Source organism: Caretta caretta, chromosome 1 (genome assembly GCF_965140235.1).
Source record: "Caretta caretta isolate rCarCar2 chromosome 1, rCarCar1.hap1, whole genome shotgun sequence".
NCBI classification, from domain to species: Eukaryota; Metazoa; Chordata; order Testudines; family Cheloniidae; genus Caretta; species Caretta caretta.
This window is the reverse complement of record NC_134206.1, coordinates 297104470-297127706: the sequence shown is the minus strand read 5'-3', so window position 1 is coordinate 297127706 and position 23237 is coordinate 297104470. Positions and strand designations below refer to the sequence as shown.

Below are 23237 nucleotides of genomic sequence, written 5' to 3'. Positions count from 1 at the left end.
GTGGCATGTGCGCACAGAGTGGCCCCCAACCCTGCTCCTCAGCTGGAGCAGGGCAAACCCCAGACCCCACTCCCCAGCAGGAGCTCAAGGGATGGATTAAATCAGCTGGCAGGCCGGATGCGGCCCTCAAGTCCTAGTTTGCCCACCCCTGCTTTAGATTCTATACTCAATTCAAATATGCACAGACCTCAGAATGCACAAGATTTAAAATGTACAGAAACTCTATTGATCCTGCTGGATCCTTTCACGTTAATGTTGAAGTATAAGAAGAATTAAGGCTTATCTTCCAATCCACAAAGGCCTCTAAAAGTGTCATTGGAAGACTACCAGCAAGTATGGCAGCCTCTCTCTGAGCTCCCTCCCAGGACAACAGATTTCAAATTTTAGGTACTGTGTAATACTACCACAAAATGTGGTAGCGATGATCACTGTAGCCAAAATATTTCATCTATTTCTGTATATTCTCTGTCCATCCCACAAGGGTCTTGCACTTAAAATGAAATCTAACTTTCTACTTCAGTTTCCTTGTAAATACCACAGAATGACAGTTGTATCCCCTATTGCACTGAAGGAATGCATGCACAGTTAGCCAGCCAGGTGCACCCCTTCTAAAGTGTAGTGTGGGTTGTGATTAGCCAAGTAGAGCTAGAGGAAGAATTTAGCAGAGGAGTAGGTGAATCAACTCATTTCACCACCCTCTTTGGTGGTGTTTACAAGGAAACTGTTGCAGAAGTGGGTCGGAGGCAGGGTGCAACTTTGTTTTCTGCTTCAGGTCTCTTGGACTGATCAGTGTGTGATTTTTTGCTCCTCTCTATTGTTGTTTGAGCAATAGGCAAATGGTTTGGATGATGACTCTTTAAAAGAAGGAAAAGGAAGGGAATGTTGGAATCGGAAGGTTCCATGACCGTTGGGATTGACTGTTGAGAAGAAAAGTAAACAGAAGTGAAATGACAGTCGGGGGGGGGAAATGGGAAGTGAAGGAAAGTGAATAGAAAAACACAAAAGAAGCCAACAACACAGGGAGAACTGAAATACTCGGGAGAAGATGTGAGTACTGTTGATTAACATTTCATTGTATCAAGAACGTAAAGAGTTAATTGTGGCCTGACCATTTTTAAACTAGAAAATTGAATCCTAAGGCCCAGCATGTTTCCGTGTTCCTCTGCAGCGTCTTTAGACTTGTGATCTTGCTCTTCCCTGGATCCATACGGCAAGTCGTTGCGCCAACCACCATTTTCCCATCCACTGCTCTCACTCTAGTGACAGTGCAGAGCTCCAATTCCCAGAGCACCTGCCTCTTCTTCCTGCTCTGAAAGCTGCCTTTTGACTCCACCTCCATGCAATGGGCTCACTCAGACTGCAGGTGAAGGGTGGGAGCTACCACAGCCTAAAGGGAGTGAGTTTCATGCCCAAAGGAGACTGATGGTGCCTTCTCCATGGGTATGAAGAGGCAGGGGAGGGGGACCCAGAAGAGGATCTGCTTCTGCTCCTTCATCTAGAACCAACAATATCAATATTACGAATTCAAGGGCCTGATTTTCTGAAGTACACCTTCCACAAACTGAAAAATCAAGCCCTGTTTCTTAACCCCACATTGAAGATTTTGTACCAAATTGTCCGTTGATGTACCTCCGCTGAAGACTGTAGAACAGGGGTTCTCAAACTAGGGGTCAGGACCCCTCAGGGGGTCATGAGATTATTACATGGGGAGTCACAAGCTGTCAGCCTCCACCCCGCACCCCACTTTGCTTCCAGCATTTATAATGGTGTTAAATATATTTAAAAAAGTGTTTTTAATTTATAAGGGGAGGGAGGCCACACTCAGAGGCTTGCTATGTGAAAGCGGTCACCAGTACAAAAGTTTGAGAACCACTGCTGTAGAACAATGCTGACTTACAGTACATGACAATCTTACCCCTTGTCTCAAAAACTGTAGTTAGGTCTGATGAGTGACTAAATGGATTCAGAAATGCATAGATTTGGGGAGGAATTTCTGTATGTAGTGCGCTGGGACTCCGGGCTGTAGCTTGCCTCCCAGAATAGAGACCTCTGGGTCATCCATGGATTACCACTATACCTATGATCTTTAAGTGCATGCAGAAACTTATCTGCAGATCAATAATTCACAAGTTTCACTTTGCTCAGAGGGAGATTGTGGTTGTCCCATGCTCTCAGACAATGTATTTCCTAGCTAGTTGCAATAAAAACGTTTAGAATTGGGTTCAAAAGTGGAAGGGCATGTGCAAATAGAATTCAAGTAGCTCTTGATCAAGGAAATCTACTTAAAAGTTGTGAGATAACTAGATTACATGGTCCATTTTTAATTTCCATTGTATTAGCTGGCATGCAAGACCACTAAGGCAACAGAATTTTATATACTGATGTAGTCTTCATTTAAAAAAGAAAAAAAGACAGTAGCTTCTTCAATCTGTATTATATTAACTATGTATTTATCTTTTGGATTCCATAGGACTACTCCCATGAATAGTTACTCAGGCATGTGTTTGCAGGATTGAGCCGTTTACTGAATATTATAGATACTGCCACCATCTCTGCCTACAGTTTAGGTTGCTTGATGCTTTCATTATAAGAACTGGTTCTCTTTGCTTATAACTTTGCCAAACTTTAACCATTGTGGCTGAAATTTTCCAGTGCTGCCCCTAGGCTGAATTGTTTTGGAATGTTTCAGGGAAAAGGGTTTCAGTCATTTCTAAGACTGAGATTAGAGAAAAATACATTTTGCCCATGTGAAAAAGATTCTTAACCTTTTAGTTGAGAAGCGCTAGCACCTTCTTGCTTTGGAGCAGGGACTTGAAATTTGACAATGGCTTGCCTTTGTGTTAAGGATGGACTTTTTAGGCAGTTTTTCCACAGGAATTAGGCCAAATTATGAGCCTTTTGAAAAAGTTTCAGTTTGCACTTGGTCAGCAGAGATTTGTTAGAAGTTAGCAGCTAAAATCTCTGAAAATCCTGTCTGCCCTGGGCATGCTCCAGCCTGCAGCTGTAAGGTCTGAGCGGAACTTTTCCTGTAATCGCCCAGGGTGGCTGCTATGGCACTGGGCACCACAACAGAGAGTAGGGAGACTCTCTCCTGTGCTCAGTGCTCCCCCCGCTGGCATCCAGGGAGCATGGAGAAGGAATACCAAGGGGACAAAGTTGGACTTGAGGGGAGACGGGGTGGGATGAGGTGGGAGTGAAATGGCAGGAGTAGACTGCCACTGGGATAAGGCAGGGGACTGGGACAAGGAGTCTGGGTGGTGGTGAAAGGGGGTGTGAAACTGGGAGCTGGTGTGGGAGCACAGCAGAGAATGAGATTGGCTGGGAAAGCAGACTGGGTCAAGAATCGTGTGGGGGAAGGAGGAACAGAAAAAGTAGAGTTTGGACTGTGCTCTGGGGCTCAGTTGGGGTTGTGTAGTGAAGAAGACTGTTGTCTGTAGGATCCCTACCTCATTTGTTGCAGAAGTTAGAAGGTGTGTAGTGAATGAATCAGGGGACTGCTAGAAAAAAAGGTAATCATATTTAAAAGCAGTTAAATGCTGCCCTGGAGAATTTGTTTCTATCTCTACTCTGCCACAGAGTTCCTGTGTGATGCTACTCAAGCCACATAAACCAACAACTTACAAGTGACCACTAATTGTGTTCTCATTTTTTTGGTACTCGAGGCCCTGGGATCTGGTTTACACAAATACTGAGTATTCACAACTGCTAATGAAGTCAAAATGTGCTCTGAAAATAAAGTCCCATAATACTAAATAATCTGAAAGATTAGGTCCTAGGCATCTCAAATTGGGCACCTAAAATTAGTGGGCACTTTTGCCCTTAATCTCTTTGGGACAGATTCACAAAGAGGACTTAGGCATTGTAACACCAACTCCTATGTGTCCCAGAGGTTTTCCAAGCCCCAAGTTAGGCAGCCGAGATCCCCAGGCATTATATAGGAAAAGGATTCACAGAAGCCATCCTACTGAGCAGGAAGCCACTTAAACTAGCCAGGAGCAAAACATACAGGAAGAAGCAGGGTTTAGGGCCATAGGCATCTAATTGACAGGCTGGAAGCAGACGCCTCCCTCTGACGTGAACCCTCTCCTGTAGTTAGGTGCCTAAATTGGGTCAGCACTTTCGTATGATAGACCTGGAGAGAGACCCCAATCTATGATAGCCAATAGCCCCATGTGAGTTCCATAACCACAGGAGGTAGGGGATCTGGGTTCAAAGCAGGGCAGAGAGGGAATTAAAACCTAGCTCTCCTGCATCTCAGGTGAGTGCTCTAACCAATGGGCTATTGGGTATAATGGAAAACTGACGGAAGGACATCTCAACCACAGCAGTCTTTTTTGTGTGGGTTAGGAGTGCTTTGAGCACACCTACTGGATTGGGCCCTGTAGGAAAGGGAACACCTATCTTGAGAATCCCATTGGGATTTAGGCCTGAGCTAGCATGTTAAGCAGCTTGTCATCATCAGGACTTCAGTGGTTTTGCACATGCTTGCTGACAAAAGGACACCTCCAAGATTAGGCATCCATAGTTTTTGTGAATATCAGTGATGCCTAAATGTTGGACTTCTGCACCAAAGTCCCTTTGTGAATAGAGGCCTCTGGGCTTCAGTTCTTGCTCTATGAAATGGTGTAATGGGGTCCTTGGGTGGCCTAGTGATTAGTATCCACTTGGTCATGGGGTAGTGGTAGGGGAGTCCAGGCCCACCCACGGCCCTAGGAAGGTCAGCCGTGTTTGGCCTCTGGGATGGGTCCTCTGAGTTACCTTCCCTGGGTCACTTCCTACCACTGCTTCCTTCCCTCAGTTTCTGGTCCCCGAAAAGGAGAAAAGAAAAAGGAAACCAAACTGCCAGTCCCTGCTGGGCTCCACATTCTAATCCTGTTCTGTCACGGAGGCTTCTCCAGTTCGCAGAAGTCTTCAGGATAGGTCTGCACTCCTCCACAGCTCCTGCTTCTGAACTGGGTTGCTTCCTTTTCAACCCTGTCTTCAGTTGGAATGTGCTCTGCAGGCTTGGAGGGATGGGGCTAGCTGGCCCAGTATAGTCCTCTACCCCCTTCTTTCACAATGTGGGGTTTGTGTACCACATTGCAAATGGGGATAATATCACTTCACTAGGGTGTTATGAAAATAAATTCATTAATGTCTGTGAAGCACTTCGATACGATCCTGAAGAGTGCCACAGGAAAGCCTATGAGGAAGTAATTATTTACCCCAGGATTTGAATCGTGTGCAGGGAAGAAAGCATGGGGCCACACACACTGAACAATGATAAAACAAAATACTGAACAACTGCTCAGTCACTGAGCACCATCCACCCTGTGCACTGAATGTGGGGGTGGTTCTGTGGAAGAGAATGTGTGTATGATCATATAATGCATATACGCAAGGGGAGTGAATTAAGAATCTTAATTCTGCCATTTCCTAACCTTCATGCACTTGACTTTGAAACCTTAACATTCTTCCAAGATAATATGTGTGTGTGTGTGTGTGTAATTATATCTAGTTTTGATGTTTAGTCACCCCTTCCAGGTTACAGGCTTAAATTTTTAATGTAAAAAGAAAGTTATTTTGATAATATCTAGCTCTTATGTAGTGCTTTTTAATCAGTAAACCTAAAAGTGCTTTTCAATGATGGTCAGTATCACCATCCCCAATTTTCAGATTGGGAAATTAAGGCATAGAGAGGCCTGCTGGGTGACAGCAGGCCAGTGGCAGGTATAGAACCCAGGTCTCCTGAGTACCAGACAAGGGCTCTGTCCACTATGACACATAATACGCCACTCAGAATTGTTCTTACAAAACACATAACAAAGAACTTGGTTTCAGCGATAGCAAAATTTTGAAATAAAAAACTGCTTTTGGAAATATATATGTATATTTCAGTCCAGGGACAGATTGTACTCCAGAATTTCTGAAGACAGTGCTTCCTAATGGAAGTCTCCCCTGAACTACTGTACAGTCTTGCAAGCTTGACATTAAAAATATTGAATAAATATATCTGATTATGGCCACAGGGCCTGATTTGCAGAAGTGCTAAACACCACTAAGTCCAAATAAAGGCAATGGGAGCTATAAGGTCTGGTGGTATGGAGGGAAAGTCTGACCCACAATATCTTAAAGTTAAGATGGTGAGTGAAGAATGAGCCCAGACTGTTTAAAATGTATATACTAGAACAAAACCTTCACGGGGTTCATCCAGAGACAAGCATATTTCACTCTTATGGTCTTAAGGGAAATTTGTAGCATTAAAGAATTCTCATTTGTAAACTAAACTAATTAATAAATTAGAGTAATCTGATCAAGGATGAAATGACACTAAAAGCAGTTTCATCTAGAGAAAGACCGTACTTTTCAATTCAAGCTTGCCAAAAAACTATTTTCACAGTTCTATTTGCATCATGACATATACTACAGGTAAGTCCCTGGTTAGTCTGATTTGGGGGCACACACTTTGCTACCAGAAAGCTGTTCTCTAGAATCTAAGTTACGACATTTACAATTGCAAAGCCTTAAGAACATGAATCAAGCATGAACACATGAACCCTGCAGAACCTGGGACAATAACTAAGCGCATCACCAAATGTACTCAGACCTACCCTTTCTTCCAATCCCTCCACCAGCCTGCCTCTTCAGCAGAACTGAAACAAGGTGTACCAACTCCTGAACAACTTCTCCACTAGACCTGCCTGGCAGTGAACAATTGCTCCTTAGCTCTGTGCACAGGGCTGGGGAGAAAACAGGATTCCTCCTGTCCTGTGCTCCAGTTGCCTCCTGGACCTGTTTATACCCACCATTCTCAAGCAAGAATCCTAAGGAAGACACCCCCGGGCTCAAAACTCAGAAATAACAGGAGCTCTGTTTCGCTGGGGCTGATAAACACCAGTGAAGTATCTGGAGAAGAGCATGCCCATGTGCTCCTCGCAGAGCAATGCAAGAGTGATTCCATCATGCTAGTGCACAAAAGAGGATCTGAAACTGACTATACATGAAGTGCTATCAAACGTGAAAAGTGAACCTCAAATAAAGAAAAATACGTTTTCCACCAGCTTCTTTCAGTTTTGGTAATCTTAAGTGTAACTTGCAACTATAGTAAGTACAATGTTTTCAGACAGTATGATATTGAGGTAGTGTCCCTTTAATATCTGACCAATGAATAAATTTGAGATTTTTCCTTTAGCTGAAAATAATTGTACATGTACTACCACATTATTCAGGTAAATACAGCAGCCTGCTAAGCATCTCCAGTGAAGCCTTGCTCACCTGCTAATACCTAATATATATTATGTAGCCTAATAATCAATAGCTTTAAAAGTCATAATTTAAAAAAAATAATAAATTGCCCTTAAGTAACCATACAGTGACACTATTTTAAGCATTTCCATCAGCTTGAACAAGGGGACTGGACTAGTTTGTTCAATTTTGTTAAATTGACTTCTTGTCAGATTTGCTTTCAGGTTTCCATTAACTAGCAGTTTTCTCAACCGTTTTCATAGTATGGATCGGGCTGAAACTCATCAATAGTCTGATTTGTGATTATAGGAATCACTTCCCTTTTCATTTACAATTACATAAAATCCTTCTGCTAACCAAAGCAATTGCTTATTCAGAGAACATTTCATGCACTTTAGCTATCTTTTACTGATGTTTAATAGGTGGAAATATAAGAAAGATGAACCATCATCACGTGACCAACAAATGTTTCATGGACTACAGTGGAAAACTGGACAATCCACAATCTTGAGCTCTTTTACACTAGCATGATATTGGAACATCTGAACTTCAAACAATATAGGGGAAATGTTTGTTAGTTTTTTAAAAAATTCCAGTGGACTTTTTTTTCCCCAAATGACATAACATTTTATTGGTCTTTAGTTTTGTGAAAATTTTCTAAATAAAAAATGAATAACCCTTAAATTTGGCTCAAAGCGTAACCCAATAATCTTCTTTTAACATTCAGCAGAAACACATTCAGCAACATGGAATTTAGTCCATTTTCATATTTCAATTCAACTTTCACACACACAAGAAATCAGTCCCCCATACAGCACTGTACAGTACTAGCATTAAATTTAATTACAGCTGTCATGGCCGCAGAAAGATTACTACTACCACCACTAACCAATTCATACCAACTCAGGTGTAATCACAAAGCAATGCTTTCACAGTGGCTAGTCATGCTTATGTTAGAGATTAAGCAAATGAATTGACTGTAAGCAACTCAGTATTTCTTTTAATAATTGTACCAGTTTGCCATCCCATATGCAAATCTCTGAATTCTACTGTTCCCCAGATATATTTACCACAGTATCAACACTTTCACATCATTCAGAGCCCCAGATTTAAAATCTTTACATTACAGGTATGGTAGTCTTGAATTTACTTAATGCAAGTACTTTTGCTTTGATTGTGTTATACATAAAAGTTGTTTTTTTAAAAAGTCTGAACATTTTGTACTTACTATTAAACAGTAGGTACAAATATTGTTACATATAACAACTAAGAATTTTTGAAAAAAAATTTACTTGCATGCAACAAGACTTCATATATAGTAAGTTTTTCCTTTTATTTGGGGGGAAAGGGGGAAAGAATTCTACACAGTAACACCACAATGAAAAATGAGTTTTTTAAAAAACAAGAAAGTAGAAAACAGATTAGGAGAATTGAGGAAGTGTAATTCCTGAATTTACTTAAACCAAGGTTTTCAAATTGACTAGTTTTGAGATGATGGTATTTGTTACTGAGATTATTTTAAAGGGTCAATTCTGCAAACCAGTACTTACGTGAAGAGTCCTTCACCACCTTCACCTTACTCATGAGTAAGAATTTGCAGACCTGCCATAATATTGCAGGTTCTTTTCCACTTTAAATATGATAAAACAAGCATGGTACATTAAAATTGAGTATATGCTTAAGAGCCCCTCTTTTTTTAAATAGGATAATATTGCACAGTTCAAGTAAAGATATTTATCAATGATTTGCACGTCTTTAGTAACATCTTCTTTAAACAGCCAGTACTCTAAAGTGTAATAAAGAATTAAAAAGCATTAAATAGTAAGGAGGGGGAAGGAAAAATGGCAGGTATTCTGCACTTTTTTTGAGTAAATACCCCTTGTTAGAAAGTGTACACTTTTCAGTAATTGTGAGCTATGCAAACATAGAAGTCTTGAAGTTAATTAATGCCAACACTTCTACATGTGTTGTTACTAAAAATGCTTGAAATATATATGACTGTCATGTGAAGTGTCTGACTATTTCTCCTCTAGCCAAATGCTCAACCCACAATTATGGTTACAGTATTCCTTTCCAAGATTTCATCCTATACTGCACAGTACTGTGTGCACAACTTAAGAAATGTACTATATAACTGTCCTCTCTAGCCCATGTAGTAGACTGCAGTTACCAAAAAATACTAGCTGAGAAATACGCTAGCACCTCAATTTCAAGAATTTACAAAATTACTGAGTTAGTAGTTCCTATCAACATCTGGCTAGCAAAATTACGTTTCTGATTAGCAGTAACTAACATTTCCAAGCAACAAGAGTAGCAAAAACACGGATGAAAGGAGCCAGTGAGAAGAGCTGAACAACATTTCACCCTCCAGAAAGGAGAAACACAGTAGTGGCATGCTAACAGTGCAGCTGTGGCCTGGCCTGTAGAGAGCAGCAGTTGGACAAATAGGTTGCAAGCAAAACATAGTACTGTAGTGGAGAGTCAGACAAAATGACTAACAGGAACTATGATGTAGAGCAGTAGGGATCTTGTTTCACAATTAGACTTGTCTTCCCCTCCCCCGACACACACACTTTTTAACTTTTACAGTGTAAATAATCCTAGATCAATCATTAAATCTGCATGATCTACAAGAACACTGATTCCACAGATAATACTAACATAAAAAAATAAAGTAAATCAATTGCCCTGTACATGTTAGTTTTACATATAATCTAAACAATTTTCGTAGTTTAGGTTTTATTTTACATTTTATACCAAGTTACAGTTATAAGAACCATACAATAATAATGAAGGGAAGCTACAGTAAGGCAGTGGTATTTTGTTCTGACTTTTTAATGTCACACAATGAGATATTTCATAACCTTTGAACACCACTCATTTCAAGCACTTGCTGTATATTTAGAATTCCAATTTAAAAAAAAGAAACGTTCTACGATCAGTAAGACAGCATCTGCCTTTCAGAACCATGAACAATGCACCTAGACAAAAGTTACCTTTAGAGAAATTGGGTAAAATCTTAATTTAATTCCTACTCCAACCCATCCCCCACCGTTTACTCCGAAGGAAAGTACATTTTTACTACAAGAAATAAAAAGCATTGCAATATTACAAACATTAGTTACAAAACCATATCAAATGGAACCTAGCTATATCAAATTAAAGACCAAACCACTGTTTAAATTTAAAACAACATGTTGTTAAGATGGCAGAGTCACGGGTTAGAGTCTAACACAGACATTTTGTACCTTGCTGTTAGCTAATGTAAACTGAAGCATCAGCCTAATAGGCCGATTTCAAAGGCACGCACTAAAATGAAGCAAACCGTAATTAAGTGCTGAAATTGACCTAATTAACTACACTAAGAACCTAGATCTTCCTACAGCTCCTTCCTAGATTCCTACAGCAATAAAGTTACATAAACTGGGCTGCCAACCACGAGCTCAAGAAGGGAGAGGTTTAAGAGCAAGGAGCGAGCCCGGAACAAGGTTTCCAGGAGGAGACAGCAAATCCGCTCCCAACCCCACTGCTACTCGCAGTACACACCCAGTGCCCGAGACCTATCCCCACGGGGAACCTCCCCGTCCCTGCCGGCGAGATCGGGGCAGCGCCTTGCTGCCGAGCATCCCGGATCGCACAGGGCAGGACCGTCGCCCCGACCGCGGAGCCACAGCTCCGGAAGGTCCCCGCGGAGCCCTCGCTGCCGGCTGGTCCCAGCGCTCAAATCGCCGCTTCGCCCGCTGCTCGCCTGCCCCGCGCAGTGCGCGCACGCTTTATAGAAAGTCTCTTCTCGGGGGCGGGGGGCCGGTGAAGTCCCTCGCTCCCCGTAACGTCGCTTCGCCGCCGCCTTCTACGTCTCTTCAACGGCCAAGTCCGTGTTTTGTTGACAGCTCTATGGGCACAAAATGGGGCTGCTACCGCTTCCATGGGCGCCGCCATTTTGTGAGGAGCCGCGGTTGTAGCTCTAGCCGCAGCCTCAGTAGCGGCGGCAACGGCAGCCCAGGCGTGTTGGAACGGCGGCGGGGGTCTGTGTAATGGTTGAATACAGTGACCCCCTCTAGGGAATCCCCAGCTGACAGTTACGTAAGGGACCGTGCGCAATTGCTGTGCTTAACACGGAAACCCACCTAACCCTGCTACGCAATTTGACTATCCTTCCCTCTGCACCCCCCCGCCCCCCGACTGCATACAGGCTGGAAAAATGATTCACCTCTGCCAAGTCTCCCTCACTTAGGGAGACCCACCCACCTCTGAGTTCAGAAGCATTTAAAGGCATGTTTAAAACTGTCTCCCGCTCGTGAGAAAGGCTTTTGCTGTGTATGTTTCAAAGAGATATCTAGATCCCCAATTCCTTATTTTGTTTTAAATCTCTCATTCTTATTATCTCAGCTTTAGCAGCCTCGCATATACTACTGTTGAAATAGCAAAACCCCTCAATATCATAGGGGTGCTGATCTCAGGGTTCTTCGGGACTAAATTGAATGAAGGACATTTTAAAAATAAGGCTGAGTGATACTCTATACATTTTTCACACAGAAACACACAACAAAATCCTCCATCCAGAGAGGGAGAGGCTTGAAATACTGCCTGAGAGTTAATTTCAAACTGCGGGATTTCTGCCTCTCCCTCTCCACAATGAGTGTGACCTAGAGGGCAACTCCTTCCGAACATCTTACTATATCTCTGTGGGTATATTCAAGCTGAAAGAGCAGTCAAGTTAAAAGAAAAAAAATCTTACATGAAAAAAATGTTTTATTCCCTTAAGTAAGTTAGTACAGGGAGTATAAGGGCATTATAGTTTTCCTTGAAGTGCTCACTTGAGGCCATAATGTGCCATCGATTTTAAAACAGAACTTCTTACCGACTTTAATGAGGAATTCTTCTTAAAAACTGCTGAATATGGGCTTGGATTTCAATTTATTATGTATGAGAAAGAAATGCGCCTCTGGAGTCTTATAAAGTGGAACAAGTGCTCACCTCAAGTTCTGTTTACCCTATGAGAAGGATAAGTGCCCACCTGGATTATCACTTACCGGTCTATAAATGAGGGATGAGTTTTAGGGAGGACTCACCTGGGATCCCATTTACTGTATGACCCCATTATCCCCCACCCCCACTTACTTTAATGGGAGCAGGATGGTGGCCTTGCTGAAAAACTATAAAAGCATTCACTTGGGTTCACACATACTGTATGAGGGACAAGAGCTTACCTGGAGTCTCATTTACTGTATGCCAGGGGACACGTGGTGGCCTAGACACTGGGCCTCATTATAAGAGAGGTCCTGTTCAATGTATATGAGAGACAAGTTTTCCCCCCTATGAATTGTATGAGGGCCAATATTAGAGAGAAGCATACAGGTGGAAATCCCATTAACTGCTCACAGGCATATATGTGACTTTGTCTGGGGTGTAGAATTAGAAAAAATGTTTAATTACAAAGAATATCACTTCTTAACCAGAAAGAAAATATTCACCTAGCAAGACAATTCACTCCCCTAGAGACATACCTGCCTAAGGTATCACTCATTTAAGAATGGGATCAGACTTCCTTATTGGGAAGATTTTACAATATTTAACCTCTTAAAATGTGTTTGGGGGCCTTTCAATGAAGTATGTAAAATCCCCCTCAACATTCAAAATGCCTTGGAGTTTGACACCCAAAAGTTTGTTTTTAAGTCATAATCCTCCCATGCCCCCTTCATTTTGTTAACTCAGTATATTTGATTTAGGCCAATGTAATACAGAGATTTCAAATCAGACTTTTCTGTCTCCTTGTTTCTCCCTCGAATAAGTCACTGGAATGATTCGTCCCTTTAAAGCCCGGGAAGAAGGGCACATTTCCCCTACCCCTAACGCTAGAACAACCGGTAGTAGCCGTTTTTTCCCTTCCCTCTTCTCCTTCTCCCTTTTCTCTTTCCGCCTGGCTTTGTGTGAAGTTTGCGGCACATTGCAGATGAGCCCTTAGCGGCGAGAGGAGCCTATTGTTCCCCGCCAGGAACTGCTTGCAGGGGCTGTGCTGGCTTTTGCCTTTCGAGCTGCCTTTTGCAGTACCTGGGCCGGCCTCTGGGGTTCGCTGTGTTGCGCTCTCGCCCAGGCAGCCGCACGGCGGCCTCAGATCTTTTTGTCTGAGAGAGAAGAGAAGTGAATCCCGCTGCCGCCGCCGCCGCCGCCGCTGCTGTAGCTGTACAGTGTGTGTGTGTGTGTGTGTGTGAGAGAGAGAGCGAGAGAGAGGGAGATTGCATGGAGCCGCGTCTGTAACACACACACACTGTCAATACCTCACTCCAGCTCCCCCCGCCCCACCACAACACTAACCCAATTCATTGTGTGATCCAGCAGCACCATGTTGAGTCTCATGTGCAGGCTGGATCGGTTGGGTTTGTGGTGCTGAGACAGGCAGCAGCAGGAATTACTGAGAGGTGCCCCTCTCCCTCCCTGTGTGTCTCTGCCCGTGTGTTGTGTGGAGACGGGACTCGCAATTACCACGCTCTCGGGGGCTCCCTTATTCCTTTTAAACTTTTTTTTTTAAACAAGCCCCTCTCCATGGCTGATCCCCGGCCGTGCACGGGCACCTGGGTCTCGTAAAGACAAGGAGGAGCTGGGGATTGTTGTTGTTTTTTTTTTAATTGGATTTTTTTTAAGAAAACCTTTTTTAATACAAAAAATGGCAAATTCGACGGGTAAAACCCAACCAGACCAGCGGAGAAAGGGACTCGCTTTCCTGGACGAGCTGCGGCAGTTTCACCACAGCAGAGGGTGAGGAAAATGGGGAGATGGAAGGGGAGGGGGGGGAGGCTTTTAAACCGGCCAGATCCAACTTCCAGCCCCTTCCCTGAAGGACACGGCAGCCCCTGCGAGGGGAGAAAAGGGGGCAGAGTTGACAAGTTGTGTTGTTTTGTGTGTATCGCCTTTGGCAGGTCTCCTTTTAAGAAGATCCCTGTGGTGGGTGGGAAGGAGCTGGATCTTCACGCTCTCTACACCAGAGTCACCACTTTAGGCGGATTTGGGAAGGTGAGTGGAAGTTTTAATTTGGGTTTCCCTCCCAGTAACCTCTTCCCAAAAGTCTGCTCTGACCCTCGGGGGCAAAGAGGGGAGGTGGGGTGGCCGGGAAGCGTCCCATTGAAAGCCGGCAAGGGAAGGTGGGGGGTGGAAGAAGGAAGGAAGCAGGCAGGCAGGTTGGTGGCTTGGCCTTGTTGGTAGAGAGATGAAGGGGGATCGTTGGGGGTGTAGCGTACACACTACTTGTGCCTCCCTTTCCTCCTCCACAGCCCCCTTTTTCCTTCCCCTCTTTCCTGGCAGAAGGAGAGAGAGCAGAGTGTGTGGGTCTGCGTGTGAGTTTGTTTCTCTCGCTGGCGATTCCTGCTTTCTGTGTGTTTCACACAGGCAGAGACGGAGAGGAGCGTCTGAGTGCAGTTTTAGTGCAACTCAAAATTAGCGGGCATGTTTAACATCGATAATCGGCACGGAGCATGGGCTAGGAAATGATCCTCGCAGCCGGGGGGGACCAGGCGCTGCCCTCGGAGCCCTTCCCAGAGAGAAATAACAAAAGGGGCACCCAAGACGGTGTGTAATCAAATAGCCATCTTTAGGCTTCAAGGCTAGGGACAGAAATGTAGGCCTCAAAAGAAAGGCCTCTCTGTGTCTATAGATCTGTCTTGGGGGGACTCACCGAGCCGGCTCCCCCGCTCCCCTGAACCCCGGAGGCCACTGGGTGCCCCCTCCAAGACTTTCTTGAATCATTTTAAACTTCTTTGGGTTTTTAACGGACCGCGTTAGGATTTAAAAGGGGGCGACAGAGGGACTCCCGATTGGTTATTGTCCAGGCAGTAAAAACAAAACAAACAACCCCAAAACAATATAACCCTTCCGTTTCACCCAGAATAACCAAATACATCAAATAAAATGTAAAATAGTGGTGAGGAGCTGGATTATACCTGAGGGGAGACCACCAGGGACTGTCAATGAGAAATATAGCCATATATCCCATATACATAGATGTCTCTCTCTCTATATTTTTCATATATTTATTTGTTTCATGGCAGCCCGTATTCCTTGTGATGTTCACTATCGACGATGTGTGTGTGTGTGTGTTGTGTATCTCTGTCTGTATGTTGTTTTTGACAGGTATCTGAGAAGAATCAGTGGGGAGAAATTGTAGAGGAGTTTAACTTTCCCAGAAGTTGTTCTAACGCTGCCTTCGCTTTAAAACAGTATTACTTGCGGTAAGTGCTGATAAGGGCTCTTTCAATAGTATTATTGAGCATGGGATAGCATTTTATTTTCAATGTGTGTAACAGTAAAAGCAACCCCACCCACCAAAAATACTCTAAAATAAAGCACTTCCTAATCGACTGTTGAGCTGGTTCACTGGTCAGTTGAAAGTAACTCTATGTTGTGATTGTTGATATTTGTAATCTCTTTTTGTTATTGTTTATATTTGTATTTTACATCTGCCAGCCTTAAACCTGTCAGGTAAACCCAAGTATGTAAAGAATAATCAGAAGCATTTTTATTGATTATTTTAAGTTGAAAATACAGTAAAACTGATATTAGCAACCAAATTAGTATATTAGTTATTGAAACTTTGTTTCATTTCAGAGGAATAAAATGTCTTTATTGGTTGACTTGGTTACCTGTTTATGAAGTTATACTCTGGTTTAAAAATACATCTTTTGTGGAAAATGATTTGCTTCTCAACAATATATAAATACACAATTATCAGCTGTTTGTAGTTGATTTTTATCATCTAGCGTTGTCAAATAGGATATTTTAATTTTTTTCAGTTACTTAAAAATATCAGTTTCCTGCATTTTTTTTCAGTGATCTTATTAATAACTAAGGGTTATTTTTCTGACCTTTCATGAACCTTATAGTGCATCTTCTAGTTTGGTGTATGTGCTACTGTTCAGTTACTAAATGGTCTTTTATTAAAGTTAATTATAACTTTTATCAACTAATCTGTATGAAAATATTCTTGTATATATTCTAAAAATAATAGTGGCATCTCTTAATTTAAAATGCTTGCCATATGTTTAAGGAGCCAACATTTATGTTTTTAAATTATATACATCATATTTATATTTTTATAGTAATTTTCAAATTTTTTAATGACAAAATAGATACAGGCTGTGCTTTTTGTTTGTGATATATTCTCTGTGTGTTGTTTTAATTGTTGATTTTTGTTTTCTCACAATGCATATGAGCTATATCTGTCTCAGGTTTAGCATTCTGAATTAGAAAATGCAGTAATTGCACAGGTGCACTTTCTATTGGCTGTCCTAGATTGACTTCCAGCTTGAAGCTGTAGAGTTCACAGCACTGTGTAGAGCAGTTATTGAGTTACAATGAAGTCTGGAAAACCATAGTCAGATGTCTGTAGCTACTGGATTTATTTTGTGATGGCATGTTATTTCTTTAAAATCCCCAGCAATTGAAGAAATAAACTTTTCTAATACTATGTACTATATTAATGGCTACAAGTGGGCCTAGGTATAAATTGGGAATCTCATTTTTGGGTGTCTTCCATCTATTTTTGTTTGTTTTATTAATATTGAGCATTGGGAGCATATTGCTAAAGATGAGCTGGATGACAGGAATTGGTTTTTGCTTTTTTGAGTTTTCCTAATGGACTCAAACTCCTGAAAAATGTACTAAAGTTGTAATATGATGATTGTTGTCTGACCCCTCCCTTCTTTCAGGTCCATATTTTCAAATCAATAAAAGTTAGAACACTCAAGCTTGTTGCGGTAATAGGCTGTATACTCTTTGGGACAGTTACTGTGGCTTCTTCTGTGTTTTGAAAGTGTCTTGCGCACTGTGGTCATTAGCACAACCCAAATAATAAGTCATTTAAAATATATAATGTGTCATTTCTTATTTAAAAATACATTGGATTCTTACTAGACCAAATCACTAAAAGTTTGTATATTATTACGATAGTATTGACAGGATATTAAAAATACCAAAGTTTTCTAAAAGATTTACATAAACAATCATAACAACTTTAAAAGAACTGTAATTGATTTTATTTTACTGAAAAGAAATTTTTTAAATAATTTGTTAAAATGAAAAATCTTTAAAAACAGTTTACGTTTTTCATAGATTTCCATCTTTTAAATAGGCTGTTCTTGAACTATACTATCAGTTATTTTTTCATAATTTTTGCTATTCTTGTTTTACTCATTGTTGGTCATTCCATGGGAAGATGAAGTGTTTTCTTAACTAACTTATTTTCCCTCCACTCCGCGCTCATTGGTTTGTTATTGCAAGGTTATAGCTGGGGTACTGACTTTTTGTGTGTGTGTGTTGAAGTTTTTTGTTGGAGGGGAGTGGAGGGGAGGAGAAGGAAGAAAGACACCAACACAAGTATTTTCAAAAATAACTAGTGATATTTAGAGCCTCAGTGTTTGTGTTCCTAACTTAATATTCCTTAAAGGGGCCTTATTTTCATGAATTTTTGGACATCTACTTTCTGAATATCAGACCCTTGTGCGGGGGTTCAGTTTAGGTACACAAAAATCATTAGTTATGTTTCAAAATCTTGGCCCACAAATTTTAAGGACTTCTGCAAACTGAACTGGTCAAAATTTGGGCCTACCAACCTTAGAAGTTTTTCCCAGTATGTAACGTGGAGCCCGGATCCTGTAAAGAGATCTGCACAGGCAGCTGTTTATAGGAGCCCTGTTGAACTCTGTGTTCACTGTTGTGGCACATACACTAAGAAGAAGACTCACATGGATACCTTAGCAGATTTGGAGCCTTGGTAGTTTGTGATGGTAGGAAGTTACATCTTTCTGTGAAGCATCTGGCACTGTGCATTGTTTGAGATAAGATCTCAAACTAGGTGGACCATTGGGCTGTTTTGCTATAGCATCTCTTAGGATCATGTCATTTTGATTTAAAATTATTGCTTAAATAGCTAGTTAACTATTTGTATGACACACTGGTGATCCATATGTCTTCATCAAATTGAATGTCTTGTCAAAGATATACCACACCCTTTTTCAGGTAGTGAGGGTTGTTGTTGTTTTGAAACTGTAACTATTTTTTCCTGTTGATTGTTGTGGAATTTTGCCAGATGACTATAAGAGTGTGTTTTAGCCTTCATTAAAAACATAAATTTAAAACTGGATATGCTCCTGATCCTATGATAAACAATTTAAATAAGCTACAATTTTTTTCTCCAAAAATTATGTGAGAGACTGCCTTAATCACACTAACTGTTTGAGTACATTTGCTTTGAGTTGTCTGACAGGTATAGCAATTCATGTGCTATGATTCTGTGGTGAGCAGTCAAAAGCCAATAACCATTGATAGACTTTATTTGTTAATATAGTGGTGTAAGTCTCTACAATAGGAGTTAGTGTAATTCCCTTGGATCTTAGTGCAAATTAGATGTTTCATGTCAATTGAGATGAATTAGTAAAGCATTTTCCAAATACTACTTCTGTGTGGGTACTTTACAGTGATAATGGAAACATTTTAATGAGGGGCATTACATGTAAATGTTGGTCAAAAGCATGTTTTTACATTTCTTGTCTGCTATGACTTGGTAAACATGTTGGCAAAAGAGAACTTTAACAAAAAACCCAGAAATTTATTTCATGTGATGGTTGGGTAGGCCCCCAGTCATACAAACTGTTGCCCTGTTGTGGCCCCTACCATCCATGTGGAGTCCTGTCAGTGGGACTCATGTGGGCATAAACCTACAGGGATGTACCTATTTGTAGATTCTGTGCCTATAGCTGTATATGGGGAGCAGGTGGTAGGAGGGAAGAGAATTTAAAACCAAAGGTGCAACTGGAATATGGGTGGCTGAATTAAAAATCACTGTTACAGAGACATGAATTATTTCTTTTAATATATTTGTGATGGTTAGAGAAGTTAGGCTAAAGATTGTTGTTCCCTTTAGATATCAGGTAGAATGAGTTTAAATTTCAGTCATGTAGGTAATTTTTTAGAAATTGTGAAGCTGGTTTATAAGTGAACTCATGCTAAAGATAAGGGCAGCAAAAGCAGAATGAGTTACTGTTAGGGGCATAGGAGAATAAGAAGGGTTTTAATAAATATCGGGGTGGGGGGAATAGTAGTAAAGGAAAAGTAGGTCAATTAATAAATGAGGAAAGGGATTAAATTAATTATTAAAAAAGACCATCATACTGAACCACTTAAACAAATTCTATCTTTAATGAAAAAAATAAACAAGTTTGGACAATTAAGAACTGAGGAAAACCTTATAAATATAGCTATTGATGAAGAGTAAGTAGAATACTTGAAGAAAAATCTGAACAGTTTTATACATTCGCTGAATTCCGAGGTAATGCAAGATTGGAGAAAAGCAAATATAGTTCTGATTTTCAAAAAAGGAGAATCATCCTAGCAATTAGACCCCCAGAAAAAAATCTAACCTCTATCCCTTATCAAATAATGGAACAAATATTGAGAAAATTCCCCTCTTAATATAATCGACCCATGCGCAATAAGTAGCCTGGATTTATAAAGAATAGTTTTTTTGCCAAACTATGTTGATTTTCTTTCTTTTTAAAAAAAATGTTCAAAATTAGGTTTTAATCCTGCAACTGGACCTGCACAGACATCAATGGTTTCTGCATGGATGCAAAGATTCATCTGCCTGATGGATCTGGTTGTAGGGTCAGGGGCTGAGGCCATAGTGGATAATAGAAAAGTTACAGCTGAATTTATTTAAATTTGAGTAAAACATCTGAAATATTGTCTCTTAAAATCTCACTCTCAAATTAGTTAAAATATGGCCAATGCTGTGAATTAAAAACTGATTGAAGAACAATAAACAAAAAGTGATAAATAGTAAAGAATGGGGGACATGCGTATGAGGAACTGCAGAGATCTTTTGGGTCCAGTTTAAGGCCTCAGTCCTGTAAAGAGATCCACTGGTACAAATGCATAGTCACATAGACTCAGTTTCATTGCAGCTTCGAGACCATAATTATTGTCTTTATTAATGATCTTTAAGAGAAAGTGAACAGCATACTAATGAAACTAGCAGATGATGCTAAACTGGAGAAAGTTGCAAATACCAATGAGGACAGAGAAATAAAAGAAATAGACCTAGAGAGATTAGAGACATTGGTAGCGAATAACAAAATGAGATTTAGTTTTGAAAATTCAAGCTAAACATCTGGGGGGCAATAATCCAGAAACAGGTATTCGGTGTGGGAGTATAACCTGGAAAACAGTAATGTTGAAAAAGAGATGGGAATGGTAGTGAACCGCAAATGAGATATCAGGGGCCCGATCATCCTGTCAGTTGCTTGTGCATACAGCTCCCATTGATATTGATGGGAGTTCTACATGCTACTGACAGAATGATCAGGCCCCAGTTTGCAATGTGCTATGGCAGCAGAAAAGGCCAACATAATTTTAGGCTGCATACACAGAGGCATCATGTCACGAAACAGTGGGGTAATGGTCTCTCTTCTATGACACTAGTATGACTAGATCAGGAATATTATTTTTACTTTCAGCACCTCATTACCAGGTGGGACAAATAGGAGTTAAGCACTGGAATAAATTCCCTAAGGAGGTTGTGGAATCTCCATCATTGGGGATCTTTAAGAGCAGGTTGGACAAACACCTGTCAGGGATGGTCTAGATAATACTTAGTCCTGCCTTGAGTGCAGGGGACTGGACTAGATGACCTCTTGAGGTCCCTTCCAGTTCTATGATTTTATAATTCTATGTTTAGAAGACTTTCGGGACTGATTTAAAAGGAAAGACTGAGATAAATATGCATTGCTTGACTAAGCAAGGACTATAGTGGCCATGATGATATCCATCCTACAGAGATTTAACAGGTTTTAACACTTAGAAAAGGGTGGAATTATTTAGAGTAGTGTAAGGGGCTGTAATAAGTAATGGGATTAAATTAAGAAAAGATACATTTAAACTAAATAGCAGGCCAAACTTTTAAAGTAAGATCTACTATATTGTGGAATAGTCTGCCAAGGAAAATTGTGGAAACCCCCATTGCATGGTTCATTTAAAAGTAAACTGTTTGGAACAAAGGAGAAAAACAGCATTGATGTGGAGATGGAGTAGATAATGTTATAGGTGTTGACCATCCTTGAATAACACCGTAAGGGAGTCTGTCATTTACTACAAGTTTTACTAGAACTCTCCGTACTTCACCTTAAAAAGCTGTATAACTTAAACTTTATCACACACCCTGAAATGATTGCAAGAGTAGAGATCACATACAGCTATTGATTGTTAGGGGTTTTTAATTCTTTCTTAAGGAAAAATAATTTAAGTTTGTGTTTCCATCAAGCATTTGGGGCCTTGGTTTGAAGGCTTAGGGAAATATTTTAAATACTTGATGGAGAATTTTGTTTTAGTTATAGTAGTACTGTTAGTGCCTCTACAGTCAAGGCTAAACTTGATTTTTTGAGATTAAATATTTTGGTCATTTCAAATCTCAGGGTGTCTCTTGGTAAGAAGTTATTTATTTAGATGGATGCTGTCTCCCCACCAACTACACTGGGAATCTGCTCAAAAGTTAATATAGCCTCAATGTTGTAAAACTTGCACTGGGGCCGGGGGGGTGTGTGTGTGTGGGAGTGTTCAGGAGGCAGCAGCAAATGAGGGAGTCAGTGGCAGCATGGTTATGTTAAAGTTGTTCTGACTGAAAAGTCAACCAAAAGTCCCTGAAGCAAGTGTGAAGAAACAGGGCCTCTATGCAGATGGCCTGGCCTTCATCAGATCCCTGAGATCTTCAGTGAAGGGGCAAACTCCTCTCTGCTGCTGAACAAGCTGGTGAAAACTCTCTGAAGTGAACTTTGTGGTAATTTTTTTTTCTCCTGGTTCCTTCCTGTGGGCTTTTCTGTTGGAGGTAATGATCTGGATTCTCTGCTGCTAAACTTGCAAATACTCATTTATTTATATATTTATTTTTGGCAAGACACTATCCTTCAGTGTTAACACATAGTTCTGAATTTCTTTGTAAGTACTTTAAATATATATTTAAACTGACAGTTACGTGCAGTGACTAGTAATTTACATAAATATAACCTTTTGGTAAAAGCTTTACTTATTGTGATTACACTAAGACCTGTTCAGTCTTCTGCTAACTGGTGAAAGGTTATGGAGGCTGTTTTCTGATGTCAAATTGAAACAGTGTTAAATTGAGTTTATATTTTCAGACATAAAAATAGCTATGGTAACCATTTAAGTTTCAAATATAGGATAAACAGAATGCTTGGTAGTGCAAGACTCCTGCTTGTCCCCTAATGGAGTGGAATAAGGCGGTGGGCAGGAAGGCAAGAGGTTCAGAGTTCTTTTCCCTTCATCACCTGACAAGTTTAAATTCTTTGCAGTTAACACTTTAATGAGTAATATCATTTGCCCTCATTTGCAGGTGAGATGCCTGAGTGCAGGTCTACACTGCAAAATTAAGTCAACGTAAGTTACATTGACATGCAGCCACCACAGTAATTAAATCGCTTTTGCATGTCCACACTAGGCTCTTTGTGTTGGCAATGTGCATCCTCAGCAGGAGCGCTTCCACCAGTTTAACTGTCAGTGTGGAGCATGGTGGTGGGACGGCTTCCGAAAGGCAGCAACAGTCGATGTAAGCAACGCAGTGTGTACACTGACACTGTGTCGACTTAACATTGACCTGAGCACTACGCCTCTCGTGGAAGTGGAGTTAAGTGGGTGTAGTGAGAGGGCTACATTGGTAGGAGGTACATTTTAGTGTAGACGCTTACAGTTAGGCCTTACGTCGATCTAACTCTGTAGTGGAGACCAGGCCTAAGACACACAGAAGTTAAGCCAGTTACATTCAGTGCATATATCAGAGCTGAGAATGGAACCCAGGTATCTTATGTGTAAGATCCTTATCTTATCCGATAAACTTCTTCCAGTCTCTGAGCCTCAGTTAAGCTATCTAGAAAATGGGCTGTTAATGCTTACCACATTTGAAATCAATAGCTGAAAAAGCACCATATTAGTGCAAAGTAGTAGTATTTGCCATGTTT

The 23237-nt window shown here is 40.9% G+C and overlaps 1 protein-coding gene across 2 annotated transcripts in view; it reads left to right on the top strand.

Moving 5' to 3' along the window:
* Window positions 1-550: 550 nt before the first annotated feature.
* ARID2 (AT-rich interaction domain 2) overlaps window positions 551-23237 on the top strand; it is a 183667-nt gene continuing 160980 nt past the window's right edge. Inside the window, exons 1-3 of one of the 2 annotated variants that reach the window (XM_075124390.1) lie at window positions 551-1047; window positions 14142-14235; window positions 15349-15446. In XM_075124390.1, the coding sequence (XP_074980491.1) occupies window positions 1046-1047; window positions 14142-14235; window positions 15349-15446 (194 nt within the window). In that variant the 5' untranslated portion in view covers window positions 551-1045. Of the gene's footprint in view, window positions 1048-13362; window positions 13981-14141; window positions 14236-15348; window positions 15447-23237 lie in introns of those variants that run through there. The other variant, XM_048835986.2, reaches the window with a different exon arrangement.